Source organism: Temnothorax longispinosus, chromosome 8 (assembly GCF_030848805.1).
Source record: "Temnothorax longispinosus isolate EJ_2023e chromosome 8, Tlon_JGU_v1, whole genome shotgun sequence".
Classification (NCBI taxonomy): domain Eukaryota; kingdom Metazoa; phylum Arthropoda; class Insecta; order Hymenoptera; family Formicidae; genus Temnothorax; species Temnothorax longispinosus.
Window position 1 is genome coordinate 17,689,999 of NC_092365.1, and position 15,560 is coordinate 17,705,558.

Consider the following 15,560-nt stretch of genomic DNA (forward strand, 5'->3'; position numbering starts at 1 on the left):
TAATTATTAATTATGCATTGAAAATCTACGGTTGCCTATTGACATTTATTTTTCTCATCTTTATTATACTGATAAATTTCGTTGGAGGATTGCTAAAATAGACAATTAATGCATTTGTCCTCACACCCTGCCCGATAACATAATCAGTTACGAAGAAATCATGAAAAATAAATTTATGAAAATCATGAAAAATAAATTACAGCTGTTAGTCACTTTTAAAAATCTACCACGTTGCTAAATCAATCATTTTTCTTTCAAGAAAATAGATCTGCCATCTTCGTAAGTTTTTCTTCCTTACCGCAAATAAATTATTGACAATGATTAATCTGATCGTAGACTCGGCCGTCGGTGTCCGGTAAACACGTGATGATCGATAAGCGTACGCGATTTACTCGGTAACTGATAACTGCCGGTGCGGAGCCAGCGAAAAGAGGATGACGTAACGCTTCAAAAAGGGTTAAACGTCGCGGCGACATTATATAGTTGGCATTAATTAACCGGGCATGCCGAGGACTTATTTTGTTAATGAAACGGTCGCTTGATTAAGATGCAAACGAGGACGCTTCTCACGTATACGTGCACGTAGCCACCACGTGTCGGCTCGGGCCTCGCCTCGTTTTAGCCCCCCCCCCCCTTTCTCCTTTCACCCCCTCCGATTGTGAGTCCATAAATCTCAATCCGTAAACTCAAACACCGGCGGAATTGCAAATCGTAAGTAACAAACTGCGGCGCAAAGACTCGCGGCATCACAACGGAGGACGGGCGGACGGATAGCCTCCCTCGCTCTTTGAAGCGGAGCGAACGGGAGATCGGTAAGGCATCTCGCCTCGCCACCGCGCCACCGCCGTCATTCCCTCGCGCCTTCGTCAATATTAGGTTTCCCCGTGATTACGTAATAAAGTAAACGTCGTTTTAACCCCTTTAGTCGGCGCGCTATCGACCGCCGCTCGAATTAGTTCGGTGCAAGTCATGTAAATTAGTCGGGAGCCGTAACTCAGGGGGTGGAAATTGGGGAAAGTGGTAGCGGCGGCGGCAACGGCAATGTCGGGGGGAGGGAGGCGACCTTATTGCCGGTGGCGACGGTTTAGAATGCCTGAAATATTACGCCGGCAATCGGGCTGTCTAGGCGCGATGGCGGCGGCTGCGGCGGCGACGGTCGCGGTGTGATTAAGCGAGTTTCTTTCTCGCAAAATGAAGGTGTTTTCGAAGTGACCGGGCTGACCGAAGTAGGAACGGTCGCCACATATTTCCAATTGAATTATTCACACGAGCGAATTACAGAACACTGATTTTATATTAGCCAAAAAATATGTGGTTTAAATGCTTATTTAATTATAATTCCGGAATGTATTCTCTATTCGATTTCACAGTACGCTAATTTATACGAGCTAAAAGTATGGTTTAAATGCTTATTTAATTATAATTTTGAAACACATCCTCTATTCGTCTAGATTCTCTGTCGTTTTAAAAACAAAAAAGATAAAAGATAAAAGCCAAATACGATATTTTATGTGCTGAATACAAGCTTGTGCTACCTATACTTCACTTATGATAAAAATCACTATTCAATTGAATCGAGGAGTTCGGAAACCCCATTTATTCGATAAGCCAGACTCTTCAGGACGGAAAAAGATATTGTTGTGCGGGGCTGCTGTTTGAACTGGAATATTTGTGCGCTTGGTATATAGCTCTACGCGAGCTATCGAAGCTTGTGGTTTCTATCTTCAACGAGTCTACGATAAGAATACGATAGTCCATGTAATTCAATTTCGCGAGAAATGGGATATATTCCGCTTCTAATATTTTCCAAATTTAATTTGACTCGTTTTTACACGAAGTGTCAGAAACATTATTCCGTTTGTCAAAAGTTTTTTTTCTTTCAGTATATTATCTGATGCAATTTTTCATTTCAGTATATAAATGTAAATATTGAGCGTACTGTGTGAGAAAGTACAATAATTCTCGAAAAGCCGCGATAAGATACCTGCTTTTCCCAAAATAGCAATAAAATCCTTTTATTCCAAAATGCGCGCGCGCTTTATCCGTCAATAAATTCACGATAAAGCTGAAATTACGAGCGATTGAGGTATATGAAGCGTATGCACGCGGCATAATTCTGTAATCGATCTTGAATTATTGAGTGGAAGTAAAACTGCAGGGCGGAATAATATCGGCCTTGCAGGATTTGCACGGTGGGCAGGAAGATAGAAATCGGCTTTAATTAATTTCATTATGCGCTTCCTCGCCGGATGGCCGGAACCTATGTCGGGATGGAGGGGGGGGGGCGGATGATGGTTTGAGGAAGCGGGGCAAAAATGCAACACCACTCTTTTTAATTAATAAATGTCATTTATGAGGCGCATACCCGTCCGTTACTCCGATTGATGCTATTCAAGACCGACAAGTTTTCGCTCAGCGTCTCCCGCTCTCTGGTGTTCGACGCGTCACGCGTCGGAATACGCCGTTCTCGCGAATAATTACCGCGCGATCCGCAAATGGACGTGCGAAAATTACTTTAAAAGAACGACGAAGATAGATCGTTTCCGTACGGATATTTTCGGTCCATACAGCTTGTGACGCTTATCGCCGCCCGTATCACGCCGTAAATCAAGGAACTTCCATAATGTACGGTCCTATAAATACAATAGCCAAAGCCTTCGGACGGCTGTACGCAGCAGCGTTTACCATTACCGATTTGCCCGACCGGCCGGGGGCTTCCAGTATCCACAAAACCATCGTTCGCGGTCATTTTGCCGCCGTTATCGACAATCGCCTTACTCGCGCCTCTATAAATTCTCAGTCACATCGCGTGCAACGTACGGGTATAGTCGAGGGCAACGCAACGGATCCGCAATTTCCCCCCGGGTTCAACGCACTCCGGATGAAAATCTTTATCCGCGCGGCTACTGGAAAATTCAGAGGACACGCGAATAATGGTATACGTGTGACATAACTTCACAAGTGTCAAATACATGTTTGTCAAACTCCACTGTCCAATAATATATAGAAGATAATATCTATTCAACATTATATCTATCCCAGAGAATAATCGTAATTTCTCTTGAAATGTTTTGGAATTGATTTTTGAGATACATTTGCATATGTCAATCTCATTTTATTAATATCTATAATAATATCTATTCAACATTATATCTGCCTCGGAATAATCGTAATTTCTCTTAAAATGCTTTAGAATTGATTTTTGAGCTATACATTAGCATATATCAATTTTATTTCATTAATGTATTATATTAAAATTATACTAAAATTATCGTGACTTTAAAGCATATAAAACAAAAAAAGAATAGCCGAGATATAATGATTAATTCTAATATCAGAGAATAGGTATATAAAGTGTAACTATTCAGTATTGGCAAGAAGTCGATATTTCGATAGTATATATAACTTCGGCGTTCTATATATAGAGCAGCAGCGACAATTTTCTGAATAACTTCAATTCCTCGTGCGCGAGCCGAAGTGCGCGCCGATGATGTATCGCTTTATAACAAAGAGGATTTATCAACGTCAATTTGGCGTGCAGGAAGGTACGCGTCTTGCGGCCAGCGACCCGCTATAACGAAGAAACGAGCGGCGCGGCGCGCCGCGCGGTACAGGGCAGCCGGGCGGTTAATTTTACTCGCGCCGTTATCGCGGGGACGTTAGAAGAATGAGTGGGGTTAATTAATTGCGGACCTTTTTTAATTTGTCTTGCTAGGCGCCGGGATTACCGCGAAATTTTTAAACCGATACATCCAGTCGAGAAGCGGAAACGGTAAATTGGAGACACTTTGTTGAAATGCGAAAAGGAGGTTTGGGAGAAATTTATTTAACTCGGAAAAAGTCTGCGATGATAAAGAAACGTGGTGATAAAACGTGTAAAAAAACTCATCTTGGGTAAGAGAAAACTTATATGCTATTGTCGAGATTGTCGATTATTTTATTCGGCTTTATACATTTTTGTACATCAACTTATATGGTGACTTACGAGTGTTACGAAGAGTTTACGTTTACGGAAAAGATCTGCAAACGCTCATTGCTAAGTCGCCTTGAAGAAACACTTGAATCGTCCTGAAAAAGAGCGCAAGATGGGACGCAAGATTAATTATCCTCGCTCTAAATTAAGTTATTCACTTTGTTATGGTACCTGAGCTATCGCACGGCAAGATACATAGCGCGTGATAAAGTAGTAAGAGAGCGGAAAAGAGAGAGCGCGCGTAAGCGGTAGGATTAATGAGGAGAAGGGAGAGTTTATGATCCTACGCTTAAAATTCGTCATACCGCGGCTACGCGACTGCAGAGAGGTATATAGGTGCACCTGAAGAGACTTTCCAATTCGGCACGTATGCCGAATATTTTCTGCCTAAAATTTATTAATTTTGTCCGTTTTAATTTAGCTTTAGGAACCATTTCTGTACAGCTGAAATTTATAACTGTGATACTTGACATTTTTCCGTTTGACTTGGAACGTTCAACGTAACAAATAAAAGTGACCTCGACATTTTACATCATTATCACTTAGGTTATATGAAAACCATGCTAATACAAGTTGATGAATTTATACAAAATAAAAATTTCTTTTATGCAAATTTTGTGAAATGTTTTAATATTTTTTTGCAAGCATTTTGTCAAAAGATAGAAAAAGGTCAGGCATTGTTTAACCAGTGAATTGTATAATTTTCAGTCAGCCCGTTGGAAGTGAAAATAATTGACGGAAACCGACCGCTGTCAGCGGGCAAGAAGTACGACTTGGTCTGCACAACTTCCGGTTCCAGGCCGCCGGCCAGCGTTACCTGGTGGAGGAACGGTCAGCGTTTAGTGGATTCCAAGGAGACCGTAAGTGTGTTCCTTGACGGAACAATTTTCGTTCCTGCGCAAACGTACATTCCGCCCAGCTACTCTCGGCAGCGCATAAACTCGAATTTACAATCTTAGATAAGAGAGAATCCCTTGATCTCTTTATCAGGAATATTATATTAATGTATATTCATGTGTGGATAGCTAATTCTTTCAAATAAGAGAAATGGAAAACGTACTATTTCTTTAAAAAATATACTATGAGACCATTTGATTATTTCTTATAGCAACGCGTTACTTTCCTGAATTCTATTATTTTAAATGTGAACGTGAACAAATGTTGTAATAACTAAGTTAAACTGTCCGCATGAATGCCAAGTTAAGCTACTTTATCGTCTATGGTCTCTAATACATTAAAAACGCATCTGTCACCGCTAGAAAGTTTTCTCCTATGCGTGTCTAAACTTTCGGAATTTTTCTCACATATTTACTATGTTTTCGCCACACTGTAGAAGATATCACGAAAGTTTTAGACAGTCTTTTTCCTTTATTTAATTTATATTTAAAAATTGAAGAAAAGAATCGGAAAGTACGAGAGAAACGCGTAATTACATCCCGGACAGAAATGATTAGTCGATTTAACGTCGACACGATGAAAGGTCGATGTTGAATATCAGGTTTATATTTTTTATCATCTTCGACCTCATTATATTATAGTTATCTTTATGTAAATTGAACAGTTATCAATATTTCCATAAGATTTCTATTGTCTTCCAGTCAATTTTACATCGAATCGATGTAAAATTGAAAACACAGTATATAAATAAGCACTGTATTCGATGTAGTGATTGTAATGAATTGGCCAAAACACAGTAGAAGATCTATAACAGAAATATTCGCAATTGCTCAATTAACATAGTAACAATTATGATAAGAACAAAAATAACAAAAATATCAATCAGTATATATTCGACAGTATATTCGCGATCATTCATCGATGTGAAATCGACATTGATTCGACAGATCATTTCTAGACGGGATCTTTTCCAATTAAAATTTTTGGTCGCATTGTTCATTCACAATAGTTTCGAACTATTCAATTTGGTCCATTGACAATAGTTAAATATTGGATTGATCTCTATATTAACGAAAGATGATTAATCTACCGCTGCGCGTCGATTCATCTGGTTGACATGTGTCCTCCTAATTTCGCGGCGAAGCTGCAATTTCCACGTTCAATCTCCGCGGATTAAGCGACGCTAAAAAAAAAAGACATAGGCCGATTACGTGATTGACTGCCGTTTATAGTGAAGTGTGCCCGACAGGGATTATGTCTAATTGACGGGAAATAAAACTATCTTCGAACTAGGTACCTCGTCGAGACATATTTCTGGTGAACGTCACGTTGAGATAAAAGAGAGCGCGACGCGCAAATGATTTAATGAAATTAAACATTAACGATAACTATCAACGTATTAGGGTCGATTCAGACACAGCCGTGCCGTACCCGTACCGTATCCGTATCGTTAACATTAAACAAGGATGGACACAACATTAGACAAGGATGGAGACAATAGGTATCCTTGTCTGATGTTTTTGTTTCGTACACGATACGGATACACGGCTGTGTCTGAATCGACCTTTATCCGCTTACAGCTGTAAGCAAAACTGTGATAGCTGATTTTTCTCGTATATTAATCTCCTACTTTTGTTTTCATTTTGTTTGTTCTTTCTTTTGTCGAAGATTTCTCGGAGAATATTTTTTAACAAAATTAAATATTATTCCAGACGTGAAACTGGGATAAATAACACGTTAGTTAATAATTAGAATCAACTTATATTCATTTTCTAGAAAGAAAAAAAATATTGAGACAGTACGCCGGCAATGTTGTAAAACTATTATTTGTTTGAATTTGTTTTAACAGTTCAAATGTTTTGTTCACAAAGTACGAAATTCCCTCTATATAAATCTTGCGTCGATTCACCGTGAAATTGAAAATAAAATGAAAAAAGCTAGGGACTGTTTTATAACGATGTTACACTGTCGAGTCATATACTGCGTTCCGATAAAAAAGCATAACGTTTCATCGTTACGGGATTAATCAACGATAATAATGAAGAAGTACATCGCGAATATCGATAAATCTAATTACGGCGCAGCTCGAATAAAGAATATCTCGCCGGGGCGATTACGATGATACTTGATCTACGAGTACGGAATCCTCTCGCGCGTGCATACTTGCTCTCTCTTTCTCTCTCTCTCTCTCTTTCTCTCCCTTTCGTTCCGATACAATTCATTAATTCATTCAATTTCATTCCGAACGCGCGGAAATAAATTTCGATTTAACGTAAATCGAACGCTCTAACCGGGTCGCGGCGTTTCTGTCGCGAGAAACGGATGAAGGTATTTCGTATACAGAGCAAACAAACGTCAATGGAAACGCGGATTAGCGAACGAAATGAAAGAATGTACTTTCGAATAAATTGACCCGTTGTCGGGCGAAATCGAGCATCGGTCGCTGTTTATTCTACTTCGATTTCCCCGCGCGCCAAACCCCCGATAAAACACACCGCGCATGCTGGGTGGGTGCGCGCGCGAGGAAATGCGGCGCACACAAACGACGACGCGCAAACAACGCGACGCGCGTCGTATCCGCCGCGTTTTGATCCGCACTTAAGACGACGACGTAAATATTTGCCGGGGTAACGGCGGATTAAGGGCGACGACGAGGGGCGAAGAACTTCCGCGCGAGCCGTGCGCGGGGAAAGAGAAAATATTGTTTCAAAGTCGATACTCGCGCTGCTGGGCGACGCGACACTGGAGATTGTTTCGCTGCTTACGCAAGAAAGTTAAACACGGAAACGGCGACGCGGCGGGCCGAAGGGGAGGAAAATAGGACGGCGAGAGAAACCGGTGTGTAATCCACGGTGGAATGTCGACCGAGTACCGAGGAGAGAGAGGCCCGTTCCTCTTCTTACTTTTCCCGTAATCACGCAGCTCCCCGCTCCGTCCCGCACGCGGCGATTACGCGACCGCGCGCGCAAAAATAGCGCTACCGTACCGGAGCGGGATACAAACAACACCCTCGTAAACGAGGGGTTTTCGCGCCGCGCGCAAGTATTTTTCCCCGCGTATCGTATCGTGGAATTGCAGCAATTATGTTAATCGATTCGACCTCCCCGCGGGATGCGCGGCCGGAAATATATTTTTAATAGATAGCGCATCTCATTTCGTAATTATCTTTGCGCGGGCCACCGCGTGAAACGGCGCGCAGCTCTCCGCCGCCATCGGAACGAAATTAGAGCGCGAGTCCCCTGCCGTTGATTTATTCCCCCGGCAAGACGCGAAATTTATTATTCGCGCGCGCGCTCTCTCTCTCTCTCTCTCTCTCTCTCTGCGATTATTTTTTAATCGCGCGACAGAATCGCGGGGGATACCCCTTTATCTCATTACGAACATTCATCCCACTCCCTCACGCGAGATTGAAGGCTCGGTTATGTGTCCACTTTTTTCCAACGCGATGGAAAAGTTGAAAAACCGCGCACGGAATATTTTGAGATTTTATGAAATATTTTGCGTGATATTTCGTTCAGAGATATGAGTAATGTGGACGATGCATTTTTCTGACTACCCCGCGCTATAATTCCCGTTTTATGCGAAGAGCGTAATCCCTAAACTCGGTTCATTGGGCTGAGCGAGCGTTTGCCCGAGCACGAATGTTTAATTCACGAAACGTAAAGCAGAGTTATTACGGGGCGCTTCATAATCCATGAACTTGATTTTTCATAAGCTGCGAAACTTTTAAATAGCATAAAATTGTGAATTACGCTTGATTTCGGTATGACGGTAACGATATGTTGGTAAAAATATAAAATATGAGAGGTGCAGAAATAAAGCTTTTGAATTTTTCGTGATTTACGGCAAAGTTTAAAAAAATCTTGGTCACGGTGTCAGTCTAAATTATCTGGATTTTTTAATTAAATATATTCTATACAATTAATTTATCGACATGTTAAATCAGCAAAGAGCAATATATATTTTGCTACATAATTTTATCCGGAAATAATAGCCGTTCAACAACATAGTTTTCACTATTAAAAAAGGTAATAGAAGAAAAATATATAAATTTCGCATTTTTCCCCCTTTGTAAGAACTCTGTGCGTAAAATGTGGGTGAAAAAGATGAGAAAGTTTTAGGCAAACACATGTTAGATGAAAAACAAAGGGAAATCAGAGCGGGGTGTGCAAGAGCGATACGTTAAATTGTATCGCAGAACAAAAGTTGATTTTTTCAAGATTAATTCCTAGTTTTCGTGATATATTGACTACGCCTTTGATACCCGGAACTACTTAAAAAAACATTTGCTCGGACAACAAAGAGCAAACAATTCTCATGAATGTTTCGACGTCGTACATTGATCGATTGTTATAAAACTGAAACACACGTTCACCCTCATGTTTTGCTCGGTTTGTTCTCCAATCAAAATTGATGGTGAAAAAAAAAGTTTGCTTTCCGTCATTAATACGCGTTATTTAATCGTTTCCGGCACTGCTGTCAAACGACGGGCCACTATTTACGGAACGTTAAACGTTAAACAAATAACTCATTTACGAAAAAGGCGGCTTTGCCAGGTTTTCATCCACTTTCACGTGTGTGCTCGCAAATCCCTCCGATTGTACGGATATAGTCAGAGATAAATTTCGGCGATCGTATATCGACACGAGGGAGAGCGGTTAACCGGCCACTCGACGTACCGTACCGGGCGTATCCATTAAGGCATCGATTCGCCTTAATTACAAGCGCGAATTCGCGGAATCACCCCGCGACTCTCTGATTTAAATTATTCGACGCCTAACGACCCTTTTACCAGGGGCTCGTAACCGTGGTAACAATAATTCTCGCGCCACCCTCGCAATGAGACACTGCACTTGCGCGCGGCCGTATTACCGCCGGGATACACGTGCGCAAGAGAGAACCTTATTTTATGGTCACTATAAGGAGCTGTACGAGCCGTGGTCGAGCTTGCAAATTACATTGAGTGCGCGGTCCGACGTGTAAATCGAATCGGAAGTCCTTCTCGGGCGCGCGGCTTTCCACGTAGATGCACGTCTGATTATTCTTAAGTGTCTACTACTTGAACGAGTTTTGTAAAACGAATCGTCTATTAACGATTTTTAATCGAACGTGATTATATCTGTAAATATCATAAATATTCTTTGCCGCATTTATTTTTAAAAATTCCTCGTCCTTTCTTTAAGAATAAAATAAAATTTGAAAAAAGTTAAATTATATAGCTCTTATAGAATATGTAACGCGCTTCGTATTAAGTAATTACTTGACGGAAAATTAGAAACCTTATTAAAAGAAAATTAGAATTTGCTTGGTGAACGAGCTGTGAATATATTTTTTTAAAAATGATTCCTTAGTAATAAAATTGAGAGATAAAGCGATACAAAATTATATTACCGATACACATCATCATCCGTTGCTACTTTAGAAGTTTCATCATGCGTAAGATAAAGTTTCTTAGCCACTGACAGATGCGTTTTTAATATATTAGATAAAAGAGACAGCCAAGTGTGTGTGATATAAACAACCTAAAATAAGAAAGCGTGGGATCGCTTATTTCACGCTTGAGCACTTCTTCACGTACCTAAGTCGCGGAAATTAATCAGGCACACACGTATATTGAATAATTCAATGAAACTTTGTAATGACGGTTCGGGGCCCCTCAATAAAATAAAGGCTTACTTCTTTATTGTTAGAAAATAGACCGATCCCCTCGGGGAGGGTAACGAGAGATTGATCGGGAATTTCGACTATAGCTAGCGCCGACCCTCCAGGTCGGGTGATAGATTCGCTTTTAATATACGGGGGCGCTGAAACGTTGGCGCCGTCGATGACAGCGCGCGGGTGGGTAGGCGAACGATCGTTTCGATGAGGAAAAAGAGAATAAATGTGACGAGTTGTCGGCGGGGGTGGACGGCGGGGAACCGGTGAACGTTATCATAATGTTGTTACAGACCTCCGCCGATGGGAACACGACCACCAGCGTTTTATCTTTCATGGCGACGAAAGCAGACGCAGGCAGACACTTGTCGTGTCAAGCTGAAAATCGAATCATGGGAACCGCGCCGATAGAGGACGGCTGGGTACTCCAGATACAATGTAAGCTCATAAACGGCGACGGCCCCGAATCCGGCTGCGTTGCGTTCCCCTCCTGCCTGGGGCGCGCGCCCGACGCTCTCTTTCCTTATTTATTCAGACGCCGGGAATCCGGTCGATTTTGACGGTTTATCGAAGGTCGTGATTCGCAGACACGCCGGAGACGCAGATCCAGCTCGGCACGTCGCTGAATCCGAACACCATACGCGAGGGCACGGATGTCTACTTCGACTGTCTCATACAGGCCGAGCCGACTGTGTACAAGGTGGAATGGCGGCATCAGGTGAGCGAGAGCTCACAGATATTCAGGATAAAACCATAAACGTTGTTTTACAACGATTTCTCAACGACGAGAATTCCCGAATTTCATGCGTTCACGGATATTCAATAATTTATCAAATCATTACAAACCCAATTATATTGAAACAAAACATGACAAATTACAGGCAAGTAAATTACACGATAAAAACAAGTTGATAATTCTCTCTCAGCTATTTTCAAGAAATAAATTTTACAGAGAGCATCGGCAGCGTAAAACTTGAAATTGCAAAAAAATTATTCAGCGAGATGTATTTAGAAGTTCTAGCCTTGATGAATCAACTTTACGTTAACAGTCCAATTACCGCATCTACAGCATTCGCGCGTAAAGTAGAATTTATCATAATTACACCGGGGTTTCTCGGTACATCGAAAAATATTTTCCAGAGATTTTCTGGAAGAAAAAAATCCAGGATATTTTTTCCGTGGACCGTTCTCCGGGAATATTATCTCGCGAAAATTCCCCCGTTCCTCTCGCGCTGCGTATCATTAATCAATCTCGCAAGATGCGTAACAATGTTCTTCACGAGTAATTCGTCCGTATCCCTCGCGCTCGGAAAGTTCTAAAACCCCGGGTGTCGTAAACAGATTGGTCTCTCGCCGGCTAACAAGCTCGATTATGCCTGTGCTCACTCGCGCACCACGCGAGAGCATCGACTTACGTTAAGACCAAATACAAACTTCGCCGCTCGAAGCATCAAACTTTTATAATAACTTCCCGTCACCCCTGCAACGCGATGAAGCACCCGCTCTCTCGCCTCTGACGAGTGAGATTGTGTAGCTGCGATTCATTTACGTTCGTGTGTGTATCTGCACACACTCACACACACACACACACATACGTGGAAAAATAATCCTCGTGCCCAGCATAGCATAGGAGGTTCAATCCAACGACGAGAGGCGCCAATTACCGTGTTTCTTTCAGGGCAGGGCACTCCATCACAACATCACGCAGGGTATCATAATCAGCAACCAGAGCCTGGTGCTGCAGGGAGTTGATCGCAAAAGCGCCGGCAATTACACGTGCGTGGGATACAACACCGAGGGTGATGGCGAGAGCTCGCCCTTTTATCTGAACGTGATGTGTACGTTTTTATTCTTACATCCGCAGCACACTAGTAGTAGAATACTGAACAGGACCAGAACATCTCACATAGCGAAGAAGGATTTTATTTGTGCGCATCAGAGCGTATAAATTTAGAATTCTTTTAGGCCTGATTTATTATTTAATAATTTTTCTTCTGAATCAATCCATACCGCAATGCTTTCGGTAATTAAACGAAATGAAACATTATTCACAGGTATTTCAATATATAGTTAATGCCTATCGCTTTTAGTTTGTTATTCGGATTATTACAGTCCTAAGTACAGTGCTAAATCCTCTCGATGCAGCTAAGTAATAATTTGGCTTATTTATCATATTTCAACGTATAATGAAACACATAGATGTTAATGCTTATCGATTTTAATCTGTTACTTGGATTATTACGAGTTCTAAATACAATACTAAGCCCTGTCGATGCAGCAAATGATAGTTTATTCATCGCGGTAAGAATACGAATGGTAACGAGACGACGCGACGGTACGAAGACCGTAACGAAACCATATATTCGTTCGCTTTAATTAATAAATGGATTATAATGAGCCAAGATTCGGTACTGCCATAAATTCCCACTGTGAAATTTTAATTCCTGGCTTATACACGTATATATTTATACGTCCCTCGCGAATTGCGTGCACAATATTATCAGGACACCCAGCTGTTTATCCGTTTGCGCGCAGATTATCAGACGCGATATCGAAATATTTCGCATCGCAATAGTTTTGTTAATCAATATTTGAATTTATTCGAAAGACCCGAGTCAGCTATGAAACGCAAAGCGTATTACCGTGAAGCTCGTGCATATTTAATATAGAAATCCACAGTTAAAAATTACAGTAAGCGTATTATTAATGGTAAAATACTGTGGCCCAGGTACAAAAGAAAATAATAATAGAATGAAGCGGATTTGGAAAATGTCTAATTTAATTAATTATAAAATTATGTTTAATGCCGAAAATTAAACTGTCCGAACATTTATTTAAAAAGGTAACGTTGAAATAGATTTTAAGGTGAATTTTTAAGTTCTGATTTTACTTTAGCTATTTTATTATTATTGTAGATCATTTAGCATTAAAATTAAACTTTATTCACTTAAATAGACGACAGAGACTTCTCACATCTAAAAAATTTACAAGTGTGTTTTAAAAATACAATTTGTGGCTGAATCATTGAGATAGGAAGAAGCCAAAAACTTTAAAATAATCCTTCTAGAAAACAAGAAATATTAACCTAAAGAAAGCTTTCAATAATAAAATTGGAACTAAAATAACGAGGATACTTGTGCATAATTGAAACTAAAATAACAGAATATTTGTCCTGTTTATGGCTAATCAAATCGTTTCTCTTATTAATAGATCTTTACGAGAGATTTGAAATAGATCGCGAAATATCGGTAAATCATTTCTCGCGCGTTTAATGATGGCATGAGAAATTGACATGTCACACAAGACGAAGATATCCTGTCCTCGCGCTCCAATTATTTATCGACACCGTTCGACTTTTGTGCCCCGCAGTCGCCCCTACGTGCAAGCCGAACCAGACGAAGGTCCACGGCGTGGCGAAACAGGAGAAGGCGAATATATCCTGCCAAGTGGATGCAAATCCGCCGGAAGTGCAATTCAAGTGGACCTTCAATAACTCCGCCGAGAGTATCGACGTTGCGGCCGGCCATATCGCGCGGGCTGGCACATCCTCCATCGTCTCATACACCCCAATGACGGAATTAGATTACGGCACGTTACTCTGCTGGGCCAGCAATCACATCGGGCAACAACAAGTGCCCTGTGTATATCACATTATACCGGCGGGTAAGAGATCCTCTTGCATTCGTATCTGTATTCGCGATATTTCGCGAAAATGCTAGGCGACGTTGGCTCCCGATAACGCAGCGTGAATTTTCGATCTAGATGATTGATCATCGCGACGAATTTGCGTGACGTGACGTAACAAAATTATTATGCAAAGTACAAAGAAATTTAAACAAAAAAATCGATACGTAATATTTCTCGCACTAACTCAATTCAATCCTTCTTTAATTTATGATTGCCCTTGGCGAGAGCTAGAATGAATAGATATAGGAAATGGAAAGAAATTTCTTTTCAGAGGGAAGAATAGAGCCAGCGATGATAATTTCAAGAGCCTTCCTACACTTCGCGTATTCAAAATTTATGCTTGTTCAAAATGAATTTTCATCCGCCTGCATCTAGTTCGCCTGAAAATTTTGTAAATTGGTAAAATTAACAATAAAGCTAGTGGTTTTCACCCGTGGGACTTGAATCTTTCGGGAATTGCAACTTTATGCTAATTTAGGATTCAAGATTTTGTTCCTAGTTTCCAAAGTCTCACATTTACGTAATTGAATAACTAATTCGAATCTTAGTACGAAATTGGAAAGACGCGGTGTGTGTGCCGTTTTAATATAATCATTCAATTACGTTGAAACTTTGAAGGCTTGTCGTAATTAGTCCCAATTGGTATTCTTACCAATAATAACAACATGAATACGTGATAATGAAGTCGCGGTTTATTTCCAAATATCAAAAGTCTTTGAAATGTAGATAAAAACCTAAGGAATACTGTTATTATACATTATATATTTCTCTCCCTTTACATTCGCGGTAGCACAAAAGGGATCTCTCTTTTATTTGTTAAACAAATCATTACGATGAACAAACCTGATACTGTTGCTTTTTATTCAAATTCTTAAAAAACCTTATATAAGCCGAGTGAATTCATTTGTAGCATTGGCATCCTTGTTATTCCCATGTCCGCGTTTCCGCCGCGTATCGATGCTCGAGTTACCAATTAATTGCGATTCGCGAATCATGCTATCGAATTGCTCTACAAAGAAAACGCGCGTACGCGTATACAAGGTTGCGCACATTCCGGGTAAAAAAAGAAAACAGAGCTCTCGCCTGCTCTCGCCTCTCTCGTACGGCCGCAAAAAAAAAGCGAATCCGACGTCGGGCGAGTAAAAAGGGGACATCGCGAGAGAGAGATGGTAGCAGGTGTCCGGTGCGCTATGATTTTTCAGTAACCATAAACGCGAGAACAACTCAGCATATTCCCGCTTATTTCCTTTTCTTTATCTCCCTCACCCTCGCGTCCCTCCGCCAACGCAATCTGCCGTTATCGTTTCGTTTGCGCCCTTTTAGCCGGCTTTTACGAGCCGCGAAGTGT

General features: G+C 41.0%; 1 protein-coding gene across 2 annotated transcripts in view; it reads left to right on the forward strand.

Moving 5' to 3' along the window:
• Window positions 1-15,560, forward strand: part of LOC139817415 (neural cell adhesion molecule 2) — a 196,980-nt gene that overhangs the window by 173,249 nt on the left and 8,171 nt on the right. For both annotated transcript variants that reach the window (XM_071785484.1, XM_071785483.1), the window contains exons 6-10: window positions 4,682-4,833; window positions 10,819-10,963; window positions 11,113-11,243; window positions 12,204-12,363; window positions 13,895-14,188. In XM_071785484.1, coding sequence (XP_071641585.1) covers window positions 4,682-4,833; window positions 10,819-10,963; window positions 11,113-11,243; window positions 12,204-12,363; window positions 13,895-14,188 — 882 coding nt within the window. The remainder of the gene's footprint in view (window positions 1-4,681; window positions 4,834-10,818; window positions 10,964-11,112; window positions 11,244-12,203; window positions 12,364-13,894; window positions 14,189-15,560) is intronic.